Source organism: Prionailurus viverrinus, chromosome B3, assembly GCF_022837055.1.
Source record: "Prionailurus viverrinus isolate Anna chromosome B3, UM_Priviv_1.0, whole genome shotgun sequence".
NCBI classification, from domain to species: domain Eukaryota; kingdom Metazoa; phylum Chordata; class Mammalia; order Carnivora; family Felidae; genus Prionailurus; species Prionailurus viverrinus.
The window spans coordinates 49,204,884-49,229,043 of record NC_062566.1 but is presented as its reverse complement, the minus strand read 5'-3'; the positions used below and the strand labels follow the sequence as shown (position 1 = coordinate 49,229,043).

At 36.5% G+C, this 24,160-nt stretch overlaps 1 protein-coding gene across 6 annotated transcripts in view; it reads right to left on the bottom strand.

Moving 5' to 3' along the window:
* Positions 1-342: 342 nt before the first annotated feature.
* GABPB1 (GA binding protein transcription factor subunit beta 1) overlaps positions 343-24,160 on the bottom strand; it is a 70,717-nt gene continuing 46,899 nt past the window's right edge. For 3 of the 6 annotated variants that reach the window (XM_047861875.1, XM_047861873.1, XM_047861877.1), the window contains exons 5-9: positions 22,324-22,471; positions 21,858-21,971; positions 12,579-12,764; positions 9,625-9,740; positions 343-1,845 (exon numbers count right to left, since the gene is read on the bottom strand). In XM_047861875.1, coding sequence (XP_047717831.1) covers positions 1,693-1,845; positions 9,625-9,740; positions 12,579-12,764; positions 21,858-21,971; positions 22,324-22,471 — 717 coding nt within the window. In that variant the 3' untranslated portion in view covers positions 343-1,692. The remainder of the gene's footprint in view (positions 1,846-9,624; positions 9,741-12,578; positions 12,765-21,857; positions 21,972-22,323; positions 22,472-24,160) is intronic. The other 3 variants (XM_047861874.1, XM_047861879.1, XM_047861878.1) reach the window with 3 other exon arrangements.

Here is a 24,160-nt window from a genome sequence, read left to right as displayed (position 1 = left end):
AATATGGCCGAGCATTTGTTAAATCTATAGGTGTAGATCATTTAAAATATATGTTAAATTTAGTGGAAAACTGAAAAGGTTTTTTCTCTTCTATTTGGAGTTCTCAAACCTTTCTAAGTTTCCAAACAGCAACTATCAGGCCGATAGTTCACAGATCCTTTTATTACCTTAATAACTATAATAACTCCAGTGAGAGAACTAACAAATTCCCAAGAAATTACCTCCAGGATTTATAAGACACAGTGTGAAGAATATATAATATTTTCATTCTGGTGGAATATAGCTATAAGATACAGAACAAAATTTTTAATGTGGGGTTAAAATATCAGTCTACACTGAACATATGTGGAAAAGATATTTAATTGTAAAATAGAAAAGTAGGCCAGAGTACAGTTTTAAGGGTAATTGCTTCTTTATACAGATAGGTAATCTAGGAGGGTATTAGGGTTAAACATTTTCATAAAGCAATAAAACATTAAAAAATAAAGCAAGAAAAAAAGAGCTTGAAGTTATGTTTTACAAAAAAAGAATGAACAGTATGTCAGAGTTTAATGTCCATACACTGTGGAATTCAACAATATTGTGATGAGAGCAAGTCACAGCACAGACATACGGCTTTCACAGGGAAAAGTAAAAGTTATGTTAGACATATCTATAGCATCACTAGTACAAAAAGTTCTTGTTCTACATACAAAAGCAATTTTTTTTCCATAAGAATAATTTCCTGGGGAGAAATGAGTCCATGAAATATTTCAGAAACCCATATGCTTTGAGTATCCCAAAAACATTATCTTAAAATCCAGTGCCTTAAAGTGCTTTCATGTGGAAATCATGATGGAAGGCACAGAATACAGTTTCACGTCCCCACTATGAAATTTTCAAAAAAGCATAGATTTTGCAGTTTGCAAATTCAAGTTTTCTTGTAAGCTGCTCCTTCTAAGAACATTGTCATTCCAATAAAACCAGCTGCTAGCTTACTCACTCTCAATGACCTACTAAATAAAAGGATTTTTTTTCTCCTAGTAACTTTCATCATCTTTATGGGAAAAATACTTATGCAAGTGATGCATTTTGAAATTATAAAACATGCAGAATATGTACAAACAGAAAGTTTAAAAAATATTTGCTTCATATACATGTAAATCTACTTGGGTATAGCTGAAATTGAACAAATATAAAAATTTGCTTTCTAAAAAATGTTTTCAGAGAATCTGAGACAACTTAAAGCTGTACAAAGATTTCCTGGGAGAAATCTTCTCTTCATATAGAAGTTTATACCTACAGGAGTAATTCCAGCATCAGTCCACCACATAATTATTACATAACATTTGGTCTAATCAACAATGATCACCCTTAAAACTGTTCTGTTTCTGAGAAATTAAGGTTCATACTAAAATCAAAAAGAATTCACAAAAACAGTGGCTTATTGTGTTTTTGGATCTCTTCAACAATCTTTATAACTCATTTGGAACTGTAAAAAAACAAAAACTATTTACAGAATTCAGTTTTAAATACATTTCACAACTTCTAAAGTTTTATGTTACAAGAATTCAAAGCTCATGGCTTAAGTCCAGTCATCAATCCATAGTCTCTTCTGTTCTCCTCGCTTCCTGCGACTGCACCTTTTGTGTACAGTTCAAGACTGGGTTCTTTCTTAACCAAAAGTAAATCCAAACTACATGTTCATTTCAATTAAACAGCTTCTTTATTAGTCTGAAGGCGAGTCATAGCTTCTAATTTTTGTCTGTAGGCCTCTGCTTCCTGTTCTTTCTTTAGAAGCTGCTGTCGATATTTTTGTGCTTCCCGATTTGCTTCATCCAGCTGTTTCTGAAGAGCTTCTCTCTCCTAATTAAAAAAAAAGGTGTTTGTTTTTTCAATTTTTGCACAAATACATTAGGAACATATACAAGCATGCATCCTTCAAATAGAAAAATCTGTAGTAGCTACATGTAGTCACCACCTACATTGACATTTCCTAGGCATCTTGCCTTTTCAGTCAATTCATTAGTAATTAAAGCCCCTAATTCTGTGCTCCACGCTGATACAGATTAGTTTCTGACCTCAAGAAATTACTCCGATTAAAAATAAGATTAACATAATGAACCCAGACCGTGTACCTGTACTTTTATATATACTATAAAAACTAATGAAGACTTTAAGACAGAAATATACCTCTTCACACCTCTGTGATGTTTTATGTAAAGGTACAATAAACTATAACAGTTAATATTTACTGAGCACCTATTATGTGACCAAACAAGGCGATTTCCAATAACAAGCCTCTAGGATAAAGATTATGCCCATTTTACAGATGAGCAAAATGGTATTCAGAGAGGACATAGCTTTTCCCTCGTAACACAGTTGAGTTTACAAGATTCTAATGTTACTGCTTTTGAAACTATCTTCCTCTATGGTAATAAGCAAGACTCCTCATCTCTAAAATGAAGGGGTGCTGGTCTAGATTAGTTTTTCCTAAATTATACCATTTTTACAAACCAATAAAATACTAACTTCTCTATGGTGATTCATTAAATTGTCCAAATATAAAATATATGCATTCAATTCTAAATGCTAAACACAAATCTAGCCCAATGAAAATGATACTCTTTCTCCTCCTCACTCTGCCCCTATTCAGTTTCCTAAGGGAAAGCATTTCAAAGACTCCTTTCTCATGCCTCTAGTATGCGCATGGACAAAAGCTCAACCTGCACAGGCCCATACACAACCTCATCACAGAGGCTAGGACCTCTCAGTGGGATGAAGGCCGAGGGTAGGACTATTATTAATCTAAGAAACGCCAGGTTCATACTGGACAAGACACTTGACCAGAGGGAACCGGAGGTGAGGGTCAGCAACCTACTAGGGGAGAGGGCAGTATGAGGGTCTCTTCCACTGCCTCTTTGACTCCTGTCCATTGTGAACACCAAAAGATTCCCTCCCCTTCACTAGTCATACATGGTCTCCAAGGAGGAGCATATTTAATACTCCTTTCCTTTGATCCCATTCCCTTCCTCATACTGGGAATGAAGTCCAACGTGTATTTTTTCCCCTGGGTCCACCAAATGTAGTAATGATAGATTATGCAAGTAGGCTTCCATTTACACAAAACGTACAAGAAACACATGCACCCTTCCATCTCCATTCAACAAATGCCCATGCCCTTCCCTGCTACCTTTTTCTTACCCTTTTCTTACCCTTCCTCCAGGCAAAATGGCAGAGTAGGAACAAGTCAGAAAGGACACCCAAGAGTCAAGCCTCGGGCAAGAAATCAACACCACTACCTTGGCAGTGAACTATGAAGAACTTTGAGCACGCCAATGAAAAAGGTGGGAGAGGGGTGCTGCTTCTCCAGGAACTAGACCCCCACCACTGGCAGGAGCACTCATGGCCGTGCAGAAGTGAGCACTCATGGCCGTGCAGAAGTGTTTTAAAATTTTACATGTGTTAGGGTACCTGGGTGGCTTAGTCGGTTAAGTGTCTGACTTCAGCTCAGGTCATGATCTCCCAGCTTGTGAGTTTGAACCCCACATCGGGCTCTGTGCTGACAGCTCAGAGCCTGAAGCCTACTTTGGATTCTATGTCTCTGTCTCTCTCTCTCTCTGCCCCTCCCCTGCTCATGCTCTGTCTCTCTCAAAAATAAATAAACATCAAAATTTTTAAAAAAAATTTTGACATGTGTTAAGAAATAAAATCCTTTGGTAACCAAAGTTTTGAATTTGGTAGGAAATATTGGGACAGATTCTCTAACTCTAAGGTATCTTCTAATACTAGCTATTCATTAACATTTAGAAACAGCAAGGGATTCACAATTACTTCAGAAGATGAAAGCAAATTAAGTGAGGTAGTCTAACAGTAAATACAGTTTGTTTTTATTCAATTAGTAAAATGTATCTTAATATAAATGAAAAGATAGCTCCCTTCTACTAGGCCAAATAAAAGATTCATTTACACTGCATTTCTTAACTATATCTGTAAAGTCTGAAAGGTAAAAGATCATTGCACTACACTTAATCCTCAAGACTGAAAGCAGTTAACATTATTAAAGTTTTTTTTAAGTGTTTCCATTTTTTAGTTCTCAGGAGTGTAGGTATTTAGGAAAACTTTTTGCCATCTCACTTTTCAAAGCAAATAAAAATCTCTAAAAAGTGGAAAATATCACTTCTTACTTTACTCAAAGAGATCCTTTGTTTCCAAATTTATTTGTTAAATGTTTACTGAACATATATTATATGCAAGACACTTCCTTAATGTAAACAGTAATTTGGTTGTTTCACACATGAACAATGCATCACACTGACATTTGAGATTTATATTTAAATAGAAATGCCAAGGGGCACCTGGGTGGCTCAGTCAGTTGAGCGTCTGACTTCAGCTCAGGTCATAATTTTGCGGTTTGAGTTTGAGCCCTGCATCAGGCTCTGTGCTGACAGCTCAGAGCCCGGAGTCTGCTTCAGATTGTGTCTCCCTCTCTCTCTGCCCCTCCCTTGCTCACACTCCATCTCTCTCTCTCTCTCTCTCTCTCTCTCTCTCTCTCTCTCTCTCTCACACACACACACACACACACACACACACACAATCTCAAAAATAAAAAACTCTTTAAAAATAAATAGAAATGCCAGGTGCCTGGGTGGCTCAGTCGGTTGAGTGTCCTGCTTCAGCTCAGGTCATGATTTCACGGTCTGTGAGTTCAAGCCTCACGTCGGGCTCTGTGCTGACAGCTCAGAGCATGGAGCCTGCTTTGAATTCTGTGTCTCCCTCTCTCTCTGCCCCTCCCCCGGCTCATGCTCTGTCTCTCTCTGTCAAAAATAAACATTACAAAAAAAAAATTTAAATAAATAGAAATGCCAAGGCTATGGCTTTGACCTTTTGCAATAAAAGCACAATAAAAAGGACTTTGACATGTGTAAATAAATATACCTTAGTCTATTAATATGTAATACTCAAGTATTTTTCCTTTAACAGTATAATATGGAAGAATTCCAAAAAAGTAAATTCGGATAATAGTCACAGTTTGGTTGCAATAGAGAAGATATTTCTCTTACACTACAACTCCAAACCCAGGCAATGGACTAATAGGGCAAAGACTTGAGTTTGCTTTTTTATTTTCAAACAAAATTCTTGAATTCTGCTTCAGCTGGTAGCAATGATCTCATAACCATTTTATTATTTTTAATTTTCTAATATTCAAATTTATTTTACCTTAGCTATTATAGAGCAAAAAAAATCATTCTACTCATTTATCTTCTACTTCTATATATATTTTAGAAGATAATTTTAATAGCAGCTAACATTTACTGAGCATTTATCACATGCCCATCATCGTCCTAGTCTTTTACATGTATTCTCATTTATACTTTGTAACCATCTGATAATGTAGGTGCTGTTATTTTCCGCCTTGTTACTGATGGGGAAATCAAGCCTTATAAGGTTAAACAACTTGATCAAGATAACACAATCAGAAAATGATAAAATATACCCATATTCTTAACCATTAAATATTTGCTTAAAAAGAAAGAAACTGGGCAGGGTGTGTGAGCTGCCTGTTTCCTTGTGTATAAACATCAATTTTCCAAGTGCCATGAGCCACATATGAGCCTGTTTTTATAAACAAAGTTTTACTGAAATTTCTATTCATTTCCAAAGTGTCCATGGCTGCTTTCCCACTACGATGGCAAAGATAAGTGGTGAAGCACAGACTATAAAGCCCATAAAGCCAAAAATATTCACTATCAGGCCCTTCACAGAAAAAAAAAAACTTTGCCTACCCCAGCCCTAGAGAAAAAACTTACCAAAAAGAGAGACTGCAGGAAATCTTAAACTGTGGTGGATCAAAAGAATATCAATAAAAGGAAAAGAGATTGAAAAAACTGCATCAAATAAAACACTGTGTAAAGTTTACAGAAATCAAATTTTAAAAGAACACTAAGGATCCCAGTCTATCACTGGTTACAAGACACAAATATTTCATTAAAAAAATTTTTTTTGCTAATAAACATATTAATCTCTAACCTCCATAGCAATGAAAAGGTAAAGGTATTTCCTGAATTCACACAACTAAATAATAGAAGAATCTGTTATTCCTAATGCACTAATTATATTTCCTCCCTCCCACATTACAAAAGAATAGTTTTAATTTCAATTCAGAATAGCCTAATGTTTATTTATGGAAGAAATTCACAAATATCACACCTCTCCCCAAAAATACCTTTAATGCAGTAGTATGGAGGGGGTGATATGATATACATTATTGCAATTTGGTGTCTTAATCAGACCTCCCTTTCAAAAAACAAACCTATTTCATTTCCTTTATTGCTATAATGCAAATATAAAAGCTTCACCATTTACAATACATTTTCTACTATTTAAGCTAATTTTGTAGAGATTATTAATAAACCTCTCCAACGTTAGTTGGGAAATTGTAAATTCTTAGCACTTGACTTATAAACAGTCACTCTGGTAGTTGTGGACACAAACATACAGAGAAACCCCAAATATGTTAGATTCTGTATAATGAGTTAATTTTTTTTAATGTTTATTTATTTTGAGAGAAAGAGAGTATGCACGCAAGAACAGGAGAGGGCAGAGAGAGAATCCAAAGCAGGCTCTATGCTGACAGCAAGGAGCCCGAAACCGGGCTCAAACTCACAAACCATGAAATCATGACCTGAGCCCAAGTCAGATGCTTAACCAGCTGAGCCACCCAGGTGCCCATAATTTTTAATTGCTGTAGAGCAGAGTTCCTCAATCTCAGCATGGATAATTTTGAACCAGATGATTCTTTACTATGGAGGCTGTCCTGTGTATTGTAGGATGTTTAGCAACATGTCCTGCCTCTACCCCCTATATGTCAGTGGCCGACCTAGTTGTGACAACCCTAAATGTCTCCAGACATTGCCAAGTGTCCTCTGGGGTCAAAAACATCCCAGATGAGAACCACTGCTTGTGAGAAACTTTTCCGGTTAAAGGCTAAGCTGTCACTTAGAGTATAAAAGTCTGCCCCCAAGACAACTCCATTGGTCATTTAAGAAAATAAGTTCAAAAGAACAACTCCAGGTATTATAAGGAAATGAGTGCCTGGTTTGATGAAAACAATGGAGGCCACTCTTCATTCTATATCCTCAGCCCACCTCTACCACCTATACTGACCGCATACTTCAAGGTCTCTCTGTAATAGCTCTAGAGAGATCATGCAATGTTGGCATTAACATTTCTGGTGATGGAGAATGAGGTTTCCATTACCAGACAGCTCTAATTACTAAAAACAAAACACAACAAACAACAACAACAAAAACCCACTTCTTTATACCAAACTAAAACTCCATCTCCCTGAAGTTCTATCTCCTTGGTTCCAGTTCATTTCTATACCTCAATTCATACTTTCCTGTTATTTGAAATTATTCTCCCTGGTCTCTGAAAGACCATAAGAGGGGAATCAGGCTGAACCTTCAAGGAAACAGCAACTCTCATTGGTTATTAGGTGAATAAAGGCACAGGCTGCACATTCACTGTTTTAAACACATAATTTGTTGAATTCAGTAAGTTTATGTTCAATAAAATTCAAAGAATTTAAAAAATGTTTTATTAGTTAAAGCAAAGTACATGACAAAACTTTTTAACCTTATGTGCCAGAAATGATAGTCAACATCCAAAAAAACATATTTAAAAGATTACAAAATAAGTATACTAATACTGTTCAATGGAATAAACTGTAAGAATGTCCATGTACTGAATATCATTTTAAATTTTGAAGAAACAAAGCAATTTACCCTCAATAATTAAAGTCATACTGTTACAAAACATTCTGGTTAAAGTATGAATCAGATTCTTTTTAACTCAGTAATATGTCCTTTGTGACTGTGGTTAAAGATGTATCAGCATTACACTTAGATGCACTGGAGCAAAGAAATATTCTAGTTGTCCTCAGTCAGAATCACGTTGCCTTTTAGTGACTTTTTAAAAAATCCTCTTTTCAGGGCACCTGGCTGGCTCAGTTGGTACAGTATGTGACCTCTGATCTCAGGGTTGTGAGTTCAAGCCCCACATTGAATATGGAGACTACTTTGAAAAAACAGTAATAAAATAAAATCCTGGGGGACGCCTGGGTGGCTTAGTCAGTTGAGCGTCCAACTCTTGATTTCAACTCAGGTCATGATCTCACAGTTTGTGAAATTGAGCCCAGCATCAGACTCTCCTCTGACAGCTCAGAGCCTTCTTGGGATTCTCTCTCTCCCTCTCTTTCTGCCTCTTCCCAAGTCATTCTCTCTCTCTCAGTCTCTCAAAATAAAAAAGACATTTTTGGGGCACATGGGTGGCTCAGTCAGTTGAGCGTCCAACTTTGGCTCAGGTCATGATCTCACAGCCCGTGAGTTCAAGCCCCACGTTGGGCTCTGTGCTGACAGCTCAGAGCCTGGAGCCTGCTTCAGATTCTGTTTCTCTCTCTCTCTCTCTCTCTCTCTCTCTCTCTCTCTCTCTCTCCCTGTCTCTGCCTCTCCCCTGCTCACACTCTGTCTCCCTCTCTCTCTCAAAAAATAAATATTAAAATTTTTTTTTAAATAATAAACATTTTTAAAACAGTAATATTAAAAATAAATAAAATCCTGAGTGCCCCCTTCAAAATAAAGTAATCCTCTTTTCTATGGATAAGAACCTTCAGAATTCCTATTCACCAACAATATTTAAGATATTCGGCAACACTTACTACTTACATATACCAGATATTACAAATATGAGTATAATGAGTATGCTGACTTCTTCATCTCTGATAAAATGTCCAAAATACAGATACCATTACCCAAAACTCTCATATGAGCGAAAATAAGACTGAAACTCAGAAAAGTAAAGATAATGTGCCTCCAAGCTAATAGGGGCAAGAGGTGTAATTCAAATCTAATGCATTTAATTTCAAGTCCAATGTTCTTTACACTGCAGTTGATCTTTCAAAGTTATTCCAGAATAACTTTACTTACACTTTATATGAGTTAATATCAAATTCAAGGGACACAGTTTTATTTACAGTCATGCAAGAAAAAAACCTGGGAGGCATCTATGGTTTTTGGTTGTACTTCCAAACTAGAAGGAAAAAGACTGAATCCTTTCAAAAGCTAGCTTAAATTTAAATTCCTTTTTAAAGAACTTAACAGTGAAATAAGCAGTTACTTATGGTTTTTTAAAAATAACCTAGTCAACAAACATCAACCTTCTTAAAAAGGATCTTCCAGCCCAAATAGGTCTTTGAATTTCACTTTTGAAAGAAAAGAATGTTTTTCATCAATACACAGTGACATTTCCTTTAGTGACTTGTGAGAATGATGTATGTAAATATAATAGAAAATAAAGGATGAAGTGCAAGAACCAAAGACATTCCAATGTTATCACGATGACAGACTTTGTTATAAACAAATTCTTCACTCATTCATTCATTCATTCAATATTTATTTATTGAGGGCTTGCTATATGTATTAGCAAATAACTAGACAAAATAATACTATGTACTTTCATTCTGTATCAAGACAACACTGTCAGTAATAAATATAAAAGACCAAAAGGAAATTAAAAATAAAGAAAAGCAAATTGAGTTTATTTTGGATGACTGCAGCAAAACACACCGGGTAAAAGACTCCTTACTTCTATTTCTGCAGATTCCACCCGGTTTTCAATTATTTCGATACATTGTCTCTTAGCTGGTGGTTCTTCGCTTATAACAGTTTCTTCAGCAATGTCGGTTGCTGGTACTGTTAACACTGAAATGAAAAAAAAATGTATACATTAATTCATTTTTAGATAGGTTTAGTAGAAATAAAACTATCTGTGACATTGTTGACATAACTCCTCTAAAATAAATATGTTCCAAAATACTATTTTCAAAGCACTGATTTGCTTTCTATGAGGATGTCCATATCTGTCTTTGTGGTGCATTTTTAATAAACTTGTTGTTTAACACACCTACTTATTTTTTTTAATTTTACAGATAACATATTCATTGTATGGCTGAAAATCAAAAAAATGTTTAATAAGCATAACAGATAATCACTTTTATTGATTTATTATTGTTGTGTTAATTTATACAAAAACATGAATATACATTCTCATTTTTCTTTCTTATACAAAAGGTACCGTACATTCAAATGCACATATAATAGATACATTGCTCTGCCTTTGCTTTTTTCATGTCATGTATCTAGGGTATCTTTTGTCAGTATACACAGAGCTTTCTTTTATTTAGCTGCATAATATTCCAATGTGTGGACACATCATTATGAACATTGTTTATAAACTTTGCCTGTTTTTCTTTTGGGTTGTTGGACTTTGTCCCTAATTTTTAGTATTTTTTTATACATATGTAAATACACAGAGAGAGAGAGAGAGAAGCTGTCCTTGCTTTGCATAGCAAGCAGTGTGGGACCATAGAAATGACTGTGAGCTGAAACCACGCAATTTTAATAATCAATGGGGGAAATCACAATTGTTTTAGAGCCTTTGAAGTTTTTTGTCAAAATATTAAAAATTCTGTCATTTACAAATGCAAACAGAAATGAAAAAAAGTAAAATATTTATTTAGTACACTGTAATTTAAAACATTAGAGATATTGAGATTTAAGTGTTTTATTTCTTTTAACTCATATCACATTACACTTATAAATTAACTCAAGAAGAATTGAGAGCCTTGTATCTGCTTCATTGGACTGTCTGCATAGTCTGTATATATTCATATGTCAGTTACACATTTTTCAATTATGGGGGCTTTAAAAATTTATTTTAATATTTAGTAAGCTCTTCTCATTGCTCTTCTTTCCCAAAGTTTTCTTACTCTTCTTCCCTCCTCCTCCCATTAATATAAACTTCAGAATCTATCTGGCCAGTTCCAGGAAAAAAACCTGTTAGTCTCTGTTATGGGATGAATTGTGTCCTCCTCAAAATTCAAATGCTTAAGTCCTAAACCCCAGTACCTCACCATGTGACTATATTTGCAGACTGGGCCTTCAAAGAGGTAAATCAGGTAAAATGAGGTCATGTGGGTAGGCCTTAATCCAATAGGACTGGTGTCCTTTTAAGAAGCAGAGATTAAGGTACAGACAACACACAGAAGGAGGGCTGACCACATGAGGACACAGTGAGGAGGCGGCCATCTGCAAGCCAAGGAGAAAGGCCTCAGAAGAAACCAAATTTGCCAAACCTTGATCTTGGACTTCAAACCTCCAGCGTTGTGAGAAGAAACTTCTGCTGAGTCGCTCAGTCTGTGGTAATTTGGTATGGCAGCCGTAGCAAACTAAAATAGTCCTTTTTTTTTTTTTTTTTTTTCATATCACCCTACATTTATAAATTAACTCAGGAAGAATGGAGAGCTTTATGACAGTGAATCTTCCTATCCCAAAACATGACATTTCTTCCATTTGTTCATGGGATGAGATTAGTCTCTATAATGTCAGGTTTTAGAAACATTATATCTGCTCGATATAAGCAAATACTGTGAAAGTTTTCTTATTTCTATATAACTAGAATTAGTTCTGTGAAGCTTTGTGAAAGTATCTTGGATGAGCCATCAGCAGATTTCTGCAGAATTGGAAAGATCTCTGCAGGCTTCACAAGTCAATGGTTTCCTCTTCTTCTGCTACAGTGACAAACTTTTTTCCTGAGACGTGGTGGCTCTACAGTGCTATACCTCCTCTGTCACTCTAAACCAAACCTGGTTTAGGAGAACTTCTAGCTCCAGCCTTTCCCTTCCCTAATTCCTTCACTGACCATGAATGAGCACAGTCTGTGCAATCCTAATCATTGTCTAAAAGGTTATGCGTGTGCACACATGTTTTTGTATGTATTGGGGAGGGGATGCTGGGTACATGGCAATGCTTGCTCAGATAGGAATTTTCTGAACCTTCTCTTTCTGCTTCCTTCAGCATTCATGCACTCCTCTGCCTCAGCCCTGCTTATGGCACCTCCTACACAGACTGAGCCCTGTCTTGCTGGGAGTGTATATTTATGCTAATGCCTGAGCTCAATCCCTTTTCTTTTCTTGATGCACCTCTGTGAGTTTCCATGGCTCTAATGGTCTTAGATGTTTTTGGCAGCATTTAAAATATGGAATTTTGTGGTTTTCTCAGCCTTTCAGCATCCCTGAAAATGTGGTCGGGGCTTTTGTTGAATCTTACTACTCTCAGAGGTTTCCAAGGGGAAAAAATGGGAAATTACAAACAAAGATGCTAAAAGTGGCCACCACATTCCTACTACAAGTCCTAAGTCCAACTTCTTTGTAAGGAGCCTTTTCTTACATGGTATGATATGTGAATTGCAATAAATGGCATAAGAAATTATTGTCCAAAGCATATTCTGAACTATTTATTTAAGCTCTTTTTCCAACGGGAATACTTTGGAGCCAGTTCCTCTTTCCACCTCGTATACTCAGAGAAAGCAAGCTAATTTCAATAGTAGCCTAAAAAGCAGATAAAATTAGCCAATCAAGCCTACTGCAAAAGGTTGCAAAAATATATTTTAAGGCAAAAAAAAATTGCTTTGAAAAACATATCACAATTTCCCGAGCCTTGAGAATAAACTCAAACTTTAGGCAAATGCCTACTACCAACCTTGCTGTCCATCTGGCATGGTCACAATGATGGGCTGACCTATCCCACTGGTCGGGATGGAGTGCAAGTTTCCAAGCTGGATGCCATCTGTAACTATTGTGATGACTTGCTGGCCCCCCGAGCTAACTACTTGCTGAATTGCACCATCCACAGATTCTGCGGTAACTACCTCCTCCGTAGCCACTACTGGAACAAAATATATATGTAAAGATCAGTGAGCATATACAAAAGTACAGATAGAAGTTTATTTTTCTTTGCTACTTTGGCTTTCCCTGTTCTCTTACACAGAAACACTGTTACATGGTTTTTCTTAAAGGCAGTCTCCAGTGGTGCTGTGCATACCTATATTAACAACAGACTACAGGCCCCACAATTTATAACTAAATGAGTTCTGACTATGCATATGTATATTTAAATAAGCAATATCTCTTCATTTAGTTATATGAGGCACAAAATTTATAAAATCCTCTGAGGTCACAGATATAACAAAGGTTACGCTTGCTTAACAAAATTCTACAATCCAAAAGAGAATTTTGTATATGGTTGTATTCTATTTACGTTTACGTATGAGATGATATGCATTTCCATATTCAAAGAAACATGGAAATTTGTATTTTTCAAGTAAACAGAATAGGCATTATTCCCTTTCTGGATTGTGTGAGCAAGGGTTGCCTTGATAGCAATGGCCTACAGATCTAGTACTGCATGACAGTAAATAATACAATATGTTAACATTTATATAAATAAAATCCAACACTATGTTCTTAATAGAGGCTCAGAGGGGCGCCTGGGTGGCCCAGTCGGTTAAGCGTCCGACTTCAGCCAGGTCACGATCTCGCGGTCCGCGAGTTCGAGCCCCGCGTCGGGCTCTGGGCTGACGGCTCAGAGCCTGGAGCCTGTTTCCGATTCTGTGTCTCCCTCTCTCTCTGCCCCTCCCCCGTTCATGCTCTGTCTCTCTCTGTCCCAAAAATAAATAAACGTTGAAAAAAAAAAAAAAATAGAGGCTCTGAGAGGATTCTGACATCTGAAAGCAGCACCCCTGGCCTTGCTTGGGTAAAGAAATCACAAATTAATGCTGCCCAAATCCTTTCCCACAGGTAATCCTATGCCCAACTACTGATCCCAAACAACATACACAGGAACATTCATAGCAGCTTTACTCACAACAGTCAAAAACTTGAAACCAACCAGATATCCATCAAAAGCAGAATGGATAAAAAGACTGTGGTAGATTCATGCACTGGAATACTACACAGCCATTAAAATGACTAAATGCAAAACATGGATAAATGTGACAAAAACCATGCTCAGTGATATAAATCAGATACAAAATATATACTGTGGAATTTAAGAAACAACAAATGAACATAGGGGAAGGAAAAAACAAAAAAAAAAAGAGAGGGAGGCAAACCATAAGAGACTCCTAACTTGAGGGATCAAACTGAGGGTTGCTGGAGAGAGGTGGGTGGGGGATGGGCTAGATGGGGGGATGGGTAATAAGAAGGGCACTTATGATGAGCATTGGGTGTTGTATGTAAGTGATGAATCACTAAATTCCACTCCTGAAACCAGCATTACACTATCTGGTAACTAGAATTTAAATTAAAACTTGAAACATGAAAAAAATAAAAATTAAAGTTAAATGAGAAAAGAGCAGAGCCCAAATTAGGACAACTGCCTGGTACACAATGTTAAAAAGAGAATTTTCCAGGAAAGGAATATTTGATGAAGGGTTATATATATTTATCATAAGGAAGGATACTCCATAAAGCTACAGACTTTATCTTATGTTTTTCATACATGCAAGGCTCTGTGACTTTAATCTTATGGGATCCAAGGGGATTGTTTTTTTTCCTTTATGCTTGGAATGCTCCTTTTTGGTTATTGTTTTTTAATGAAGCAGATGTACAACGTGTGATTGAGGCAGAAATAGAGCCCATGATTTGAGATTTTTCTCAGTCATTTTGACATCAGCAAATGTTAAAGTATAGCTTCCTTGACAGTCTAGGAAGAGGCACTACATACATTAAAAGTTGAAAATTTCCTTTACCACTGGAGCATGTTAGACATGTTGAGTCCCACACTGACCTTACAAGTCCCTACCTGTGGCCACAATAATTGGTACAATCCACCATGAACCTGGAGTAGAACCCAGGGTTCTGGCTTTGAAGTCTGAGTGGCCAAGCCCACACTCCTCCCCTGCTTTGGATTTTGTGCTGTGTGATCTTCCGGATTACTGCACTGGACCAGTGTGTAGGGTGCACCAGCCAGGCCAGCAGGCCACATCCCCAGGTCTGTGGGGTGTGCAGCATCATCCTACTGCTACAACGAGGGAAAGGTGGTGTGAGAGAGGGAAAACTGCCTGCCGTGCTCACTTTTTCAGGTCTCGATTTCCTTACGGAGCCACTGCGGGCATGTAATAAAACTTTGGGTTTTTTTCTCCTTTTAATCGTGCTCATATAAATTTAATTCTTACTCCAAATGGAAGACCCTAAGGGGTAGAAAAGAATTTTCCCCTCCCTTCTCCTACATGGTATTTTAAGTTCATCAAAATATACAATACTACTTTAAGACTGATGATCCCCAGAGGGGAAATAGATTGGGGCACAGCAAAATGGGTAAAGGGGGTCAGTTTTATAGTGATGGGTGGTAACTAGCCTTTTGGCAGTGATCACTCTGTGGTGTTTACAGATGTTGAACTATAATGTTGTACACTTGCAACATTTATAAAGTTATACCCCAGTATTACCTCAATAATAAAAAAAATAGGTAATACTGTTTTAAAACTCAATAACACAGTTTGGATCAGTCTTTTTTTTTTTTACTTTTTTTTTTTAAATGTTGATTTATTTTTGAGAGAGAGAGAGAAACAGGAGCACGAGTGGGGGAGGGGCAGAGAGAGGGAGACACAGAATCAGAAGCAGGTTCCAGGCTCTGACCTGTCAGCACAGCGCCTGACACGGGGCTTGAACCCACAAACTGTGAGATCATGACCTGAGCTGAAGTCGGACGCTTAACTGACTGAGCTACCCAGGCGCCCCCGGATCAGTCTTTATAGATTCTAAGAGTTGCTCAAAAAGCTCTGACAAACCTAAGGCTAAGGCTATACTATGCAAAAAGAGTAATGATTCACATTATGTGGCTATCAAGCAACTGAAATGTGGCGGTCTGAAGTGAGATGCTACTGTTAGTACGAAATTCACACTGAATCTCAAAGACAGTATGAAAAAAAGAAAGTAATACATCTTACTAATAATTTTTATTGATTTCTTATAGAAATATTTTGGATATTTTGGGTTAAATAAAATATATTATTTAAAAAACAAAAAATATATACTGTGTACTTCCCATTTTTGAACTAAACAGTGATTACACAGGAGTAATCACTTTGAGATAATTCAATAAACTGTAAACTTATGATATATGCACTTTTCTGTATGCATATTACATTTCAATAAAGAAGCATCAAAAGGAAAAATGACACTAATGGATTACAACACAATGAATCTTTAAAAATCCGTTTCTCCTTCATGAAAAAGGAGGAAAGGGAGAAAGAAGAAATATCTTGATAGAAGAATGACATCTAATTGACAAAATAAGAAAAATTATCATTGTAACCTCCAATGTAATAATTGACTCAAGCAAGGATCACTAACGGATGTTAAAACCACTGAAATGTTCTGAGAAACAAGATATTCATATGTTCTCAAAGTATCACACCGAAGATTAGTAAGAGGAAAATGTGCCTATAAGGACCTGGCAGTAACCACTCTCACCAAGTGGTCATTATCAGGATGGCCTGACATGTACCTCCTGACATGATGCAATGGGAGATTACAAAATATCACTTGTGTTCTTCCTGGAAATGTCTGACCTGCATCTACTTATTAAAAAACAAATGAATCCGGAATGTGAATGATCTTCCAGACAATGGGCATAGACTCTACAAGGATTTCAATGTCAAAAAGAAAATGGAGGGGCACCTGGCTGGCTCAGGTGGTTGTTCAGGTCATGAACTTGTGGTTAGTAATTTCGAGCCCCAAATCGAGCTCTGTGCTGACAGCTCAGAGCCTGGAACCTACTTCAGATTCTGTGTCTCCTTATCTCTCTGCCCCTCTCCCACTAGCGTTCTGTCTCTGTCTATCTCTCTCAAAAACAAACATTAAAAAAAAAAAAAGAAAGAAAAGGGAGGCAGCAGGACTGTCCTAGGTTTGGGGAGACTAAAGAGACACAACAACCAAATACAATATGTGAACTTTGGATCCTGGAGGAAAATAAACAAACACTTACAAAGGACATTTTGGCGACAATTGAGAAAACTTGAATGTGGACCGCATGTCAGATAATGTTACTAAATTAATGTTGATGTTTTTAGGAAATATAATGGAGCTATGAATATGTAGCAGGCTATCCTTGTTCTTGGGAGATATATGATGAAGTATTTAAAGGTGAAGTGTCATGGTATCTGCAGCCTACTTTCAGATAATGTGGTAAAATAAAAGTGTGTGTGTGTGTGTGTGTGTGTGTGTGTGTGTGTGTGTGTGTGTACACATGCAGGTGTGGCAAGATTTTAACAGTTGGTGAGTATAGGTGAAAGATACAAAGTTTATCCCCCAATTTTTCTATGGGTTTGAAAACTGTCAACCTAAAAACTGTTCTAACATAACTAATTCTGAAAAGAGAAATCACATAAAAACTATTCCTTAACGATACAGGGTTTTTTCATGTATTATTTGAGGCAACACTTTATAAAAAGAGTAATTAAATAAAACCATTCTCTCCCGAAGTCGTGTTACCTACCATTCAGATGCAGAGTTGCTCTAAAACATGCTAAGTTGCTACCAACTCCCAGTAGAACATCATGGGTTATCAATGAGCTCCTTTTTTAGAAAAGGCAAGGTAAGTTATTGGGACCCCAGTTTTCAAAGATGTACTCATGGCAGGGTGACAGACTTGGCTGCCACCCTGTTACTCTGTTACTTGGTAATCAAGGGTCACGATACAAACTGCAGAAGATAATACTGAAAACACAAAAAACCTTTATGTTTTGAGTTCTCTCATTTTTGTTTCTCTTAAACTATAATTAGGCTTTATCACCAAGCACTTAAGAAAATTTCAGGAAGAGAATTATAAAATGAAATGTAGGCCATAGTAATATATTCAAAAGAACAACTACTAAGGTTTACAAACACATTAACTATTGCTTTGATTTTTTAAAAAAATATATCCATATGAAAAAGAAATGTTCACTCTGGTTGAATGCTAACTACAAGTAGTAAATGCTTTAAAGCATAATCATCTCTAAGAAATTTCTGAGATCACACACAATCAAGGCACAATTCAAGAACTTTCATCTTTGCACTATTCGCAATGACTGTCATTAAAATAATAGAGTTCCTCCCTTTCATCTGAAAAGTTTTCTTTTTTAAGTTGTACTATAGTAAGGAATTTAAGAAAAAATTATAAGAAAACCAATTACGTAAGAAGACAAAGTGTCCCTCAGAAACCCTATGAACAACACAATAGTGAAATGTTGAAACATGTAAGAATAAAAGAGAAACCCTAAAACTTTAAGAGTGTTAATTAAAATACATACAGGGGCACCTGGGTGGCTCAGTTGGTTGAGCATCTGACCTTGGCTCAAGTCATGATCTCACGGTTTGTGACTTTAAGCCCCACATCTGGCTCTCTGCTGTCAGTGCAGAACCCACTTCAGATCCTCTGTCTCCCCACCCCCCACCTCTGCCCCTCCTCCACTTACACTCTCCCAAAAATAAATAAATCTAAAAAAAATAAATACATACATACACACACCTCTAAATGTCAAAACACCTCTAAAGGATAAAAAAAATTAGTGTAATATTTACTGGTCTGAATCAAAAGTCAGATTGTTATATACAAAGAGAGCCTAGATAACCTGCAGCATCTTTGAAAATATCTGAGATCTCTTGTTCAACAAAACTTCTTAATTATAACACCATAAAAGCCTAATAAGACAGAGAAAAACCCATTTGTAAGATGTTCTAGGGATTGAAAATTCTACATATAAATATTTCAACACTAGAAACTATGCTCACTAAAAACATTTCAAAGGTATTGTGCTTACAATTGAACCTGAAATTAAAAACAAAAAAGCAAAACCAAAACAATCTTATAAAGTCCAGTAACTTATCCCTTAAAGCCAATTAATTCACTTTTACAGATCTAGTTTAGGAACAGCAAAAAAACAATGTGCAAAGGGGACCTGATTCAAATTTCACTCTTAGGAGAAAGGAAGAAAAGAGCTATCAGGTGCATTATACCTCTAGAAAAACATCTTAATAAAAATGAACAGAAGTTGCTCTAAAGAAAAAAAGAAGGGTGGTCATAGATGTCTATTTAATCAAGAGATTATGTAGTTGGGCTGCAAAAAAGAATAAGGCTAAGCAAAGCAAAATCAATATAGGACCTCAGGCTACAGCCAGAAATTAGTGTTTCATGAAAGAGTTTATTTTAAAAGGACCAGACAAACTACACAGCTGTAACGCCTACATCCAACCAATCAAGACTTCCAATTCTACATCCCAAATAATTCTCAAATCTATTTGCTTCTTATCTCTTTGCCAAATCCTAACCCATGCTACCATTATCTCTTCCCCAGCTGACTGCATTAGACTCCTAACTGAACTTCCTTTCAGAGTCTGCCAAAGTAATAATCACTTTAAAGGTCCTTTATTTATTTTTTTTAAGTTTATTGATCCATTCTTAGAGAAAAAGAGAGAGAGAAAGAGAGCATGCAGCATGGAGAGGGGGAAGGGGCAGAGAGAGAAGGAGAAAAAGAATCCCAAGCAGGCTCCATGTTGTCACCACAGAGCCTGACGCAGGGCTCGAACCCACAAACAGTGAGACCATGACCTAGGCCGAAATCAAGAGTCAGATGCTTAACTAACTGAGCCATCTATGTGTCCCAAAAGTCATTTATAATCTTACTTTCAACCACCAGGAGTTACTCTCCCATTTGCGGGGCTTAGCCACACTGGCCTCTGAAGTCCCCTTTCAAGCTCTTTCCTGCCTCAAAAGCTTTACATGTGTCCTCTTCCTCAAATACTCTTCCCCCAATGTTTGCTTACTAATTCCTACTTAATCTTTAGTTTAAATATCTCCTTCTAGGAAGATTCTCTGACCCACCAGACTAGGTTAAAATCCTGCATTCTTTGTATGTACCACTAATGACAGTTATTTTATCTGTTTAATATCTTGTTCTACCAAAAGACTACATGTTCCATAAAGGTTGGGATTGTATCTGATCATTTACCATTTTCTCTCTAGCACCAAGCAGAGTAATGCGGTCAAAAGAGATGTTCAACAAAAACCTGTTCAATGCATGAATAAATATTTTCTCATTAAAAATGAATGGCTGTTTATAAACAACAAGTGGAAATTTGAGCACAAGAACAGTTTTCAGTGTCCATCACAAAACATGATCTATCCCTCCATGAATTTTTATTGTTTGTACATTTTTGTTTTGTTTTAAAGCAGAGAGAAAGAGGGAGTGAGGATGTGAGTTGCCTGAAGTTTTGATTTTTTAAATAGAAAATACCTATAAGAGTGGCCTGTAAGCTTTGGTAGAAAGACAGGATAATATAGCTGCCTCTGCTTATTAATAAATACAGCATACTACATGGCGGTGGTTTTCTTCATGGGGCAAAAGGCAGCTGCAACCTCCAAAAGAAAACCTTTTCACTTTTTTATATCTTCATTTTGGAATAATTTCCAAAATGGAATGAACTGGAATGGAGTTCTTATCTACCTAAATCCCTAAATCTCCATCCATTAAAGAAGGACAGAGGAGCAAAACACTCCTCTGCTTCAACAGACACACCTCAGGAGTAAAAGCAAGAATGGTGATGCTTTTGTTTGATATAAGAGAAAATGATAATCACAGAAATAGTTATTCCTATCACAAGCCAAATTATAAACATTCTAGAAGAGACAACTCCACTGATCACCAAAAAAATGCAGTATATTATAGTTGTCACAGACATACATACAACTTGGGAATCAATCAGACCCTGAGCACAGAACTTTTTTACCACTTAATGACCACGCTATTTAGGGCAAAATTATTTAATCTCATGAATCTCAGTTTCATCATATATAAAATGCAAGCACTACTTTATTTCCCAGATCCTAACTAGGATGTCCTTGAAAAAAAGTACACATAAACATTTCCTAAAATCGAGATGAGTCTGACAATTGATGTTAAAAGAAATTGAACAGTCAAGAAATAATTAGCCTGAGCATGTAGAAATTAAGTGGTGAGAAGATATTTCTTTATCTGATTTCACACCTCAGCTGAGTTATTTACACTGGTGGCAATGTACTCACCTGAACTTTAACTTAATTCAAGCTCTTAAAATATCTTCAGAAAGATTCCACTATGATGTAGCATTAAAATGAAAAACTAGTGCGCTCAGAAGATTGTATGCCACATGCAATAAAAGTCAACTGAAATTCCTAATCTCTCAGACTAGACCATATATAACATTTTCAAAAGTAGAAGTTAGAGAAGTTGGTATGACTAATTCATGGAGCCAAATATCTAAGTGTCGAAATTTCAGATGACCTTCAAGAATACCTGCTTAATTTTCAGAGATACATACTTTCAGACAAAAAATTTAAAGTTTAACCAAATAGAAACCACCAATGAAATTAATCTTCTTTGCTATGCTTATGCAATGACAAAGATGCTAAGGAGATCCAGGTATAGGCTATAAAAGCAGCATATCAACAGGGATTCTGAAAAATCTTAAGACTCCCAAATAAAAAGGTGTAGATTCAAACATTGATTATGAAGCTGAAACTGGAGAATAGATAAATGTTTATAAGCACTAGTTAGTAAAAAAAGAGAGAGAAGAGAGAGGTAGGTACATTTTTCCCCTTGAAAAAAAATACACCTTTCAATCAGAACACCATAATGAGTCAAATCCAGTAATGAAGACCTTCAAGCTTTTGGGTGAGGATTCAATGAGATCATAAGTAAAACATTTACCATGGTGCACAGCATACACAGTAAGCATTCAATGACCTGTTGTTATTTTTATTATTGATCACAATTTGAAAACACACTAATTTAAATATTTGAATGACAACAAATTATACCCCCCTACCCTGGCCCCCTGCCTTCACATGGCCAGAATCTGAAATCTGCTCACTTTAGCCCTTTATATTATCTTCCTAGCCTTGTAAATATTTGAGTCTCCAACCTTTTAATGTATGCATTTGACTTGTTTTTCTAACCTGGAGTTTCTGAAGAATTGGACAATGGAGCAGAGGCTTCAGCTAAGGCAGCTAACGTAGCTAATACTGATGTGGAGGAGTTTCCAAACTGAACAGCTGATACACCTGTTTCATCTACGAGAAAAGAGAAAATAGATTTAAAATTTTTTTAATTTTAAAGGAGCTTAATTCTACTGCATTTTTCTGATATTCTATTTTGCTTTATTCAATTCTTAAAAGAAGCTTGGATAATAGTTTTGTGAAAAACAAGCTTTGATAGCATTAGTTTTTGAAAGATAATATTGTAGCTCATTTTGCAATATCATCTTTCTTGATATTGTCTCATAAAAATCTTTTTTTGCCAATACGAAAGAAAACCAAGTGACTGATATAATCTTACCCTCATTCTCCAACAGTCCTTTCATAAAAGGAGGAACACCTACTAAAGCATAAAATCCCAACAGCTATCCTATATGCATCTCAATACCTGTTGCCTTGGATGAATTTTCTGAAGATACCAGACCTGTTAGGTTCACCACCCCTCCAGGTCCGATGATAAACTGTGGTGTGGCAGCATGTATCGTCACAGTGTCAGGACTCTCAGGGTTTGTGTTGATTTGGTTCTGCATAGCAATCTAGGGGCCAAATCAACACAGTGTTTTCAGAATTACAACCAGAACATAGGGCACAGATTCTCAATTCAGTACAAACACAAAGGAAGTTCTAAAATTTAAGAAGAATCCTATAATACAAATGAAAATCTTTGTATACAGTCTACTGAGAGCATAGTGGTAAATCAGAGACAGGAATTTACATCCTAATTCCCTATTAGGTAAAGCAGTAAAATCCCATGAGAAAAGAATATCTGAAAGGCTTTTATATAACACAGTTGGATATTTTGCTGCCCTGTGGCTACAGAAATTATATTACTTAAATTATTTCCTCTACTATATTCAGCAATATATAACACTATACATATAAAGCATGTCCTTTGCAGGGCACTTGTTATGATGAGCACTGGGTATTTCACGTAAGTGAATGAATCATTGAATTCTACTCCTGAAACCAATATTGCACTGGATGTTAACTAAATATAATTTAAATAAAAATTTGAAGGGAAAAAATAAATAAATAAAGCATGTCCTCCCCAATTAATTCTTTTCTATCTTCAACCCTGGCCCCCAAATTGCACTCCTAGGAGTAAAAGAATTCCAAGAGGCACCACAAAATTCATCTTCCTGAACATATAGCATCTTTTCAGTAGAGTCAGAAGTGTCTTAAAGAAAAGTTCTACTGGGAAGGAGAACAAGAAGATAGGCAAGAGGTTCTGAGTAAAGATAATTTACATCAATGTTGTGTAGCTAAAGAAAAGAGAGGCAATACTGGTTATTTAAAAAACCTGTCTCAGGGCGCCTAGGTGGCTCAGTCGGGTAAGCACCCAACTTTAGCTCTGGTTGTCCTCTCAAAAGTTCATGAGTTCGGGGCGCCTGGGTGGCGCAGTCGGTTAAGCGTCCGACTTCAGCCAGGTCACGATCTCGCGGTCTGGGAGTTCGAACCCCGCGTCAGGCTCTGGGCTGATGGCTCAGAGCCTGGAGCCTACTTCAGATTCTGTGTCTCCCTCTCTCTCTGCCCCTCCCCCGTTCATGCTCTCTCTCTGTCCCCAAAATAAATAAACGTTGAAAAAAAAATTTAAAAAAAAAAAAAGTTCATGAGTTCGAGCCACACATCGGGTTCTGTGCTGACAGCTCAGAGCCTGGAGCCTGCTTCAGATTCTGTGTCTCCTTCTCTCTGCTCCTCCCCCATTTGTGCTTGGTCTCTCTCTCTCTCTCTCTCTTAATCTCTCTCTCAAAAATAAACATGAAAAAAAAAAAAAAAACCTTGCCCAAAAGCCATAAGTAACCAGGCTCATAAACAGATTTTTTTTTTGAGGATGATGAAAAATAAAAGAAACCAACCAAAATTATAAAGACTGCATCAATTACTCAGAGGGCAATGTTATAGTTGCTAAAGAAAATTTTTAGTGGAAGTTTAACATATTTTGAAAAACCACACTGTATCCAAATATGCAACAAAAATAATTAATAGAATAAAATGTCTAGAAGGGGAATTCAGGAACTTAAAAACACAGAAACACCTTATTTAATCTTCTAATGTTACATGTAAAGACTATGGTCTCAGAAAAATGAATAGCAATGAACAAAGAGTAAGTGAAAGAGGAAAGGACTGTCCAAAATAACGAAATCCAAAATGAAAAGCTAGAAGCTAAATAGCTCAAATCATCCTAAGACAGAGATCCTTTTATTTTCTCAAATTAAAGCCAAAGG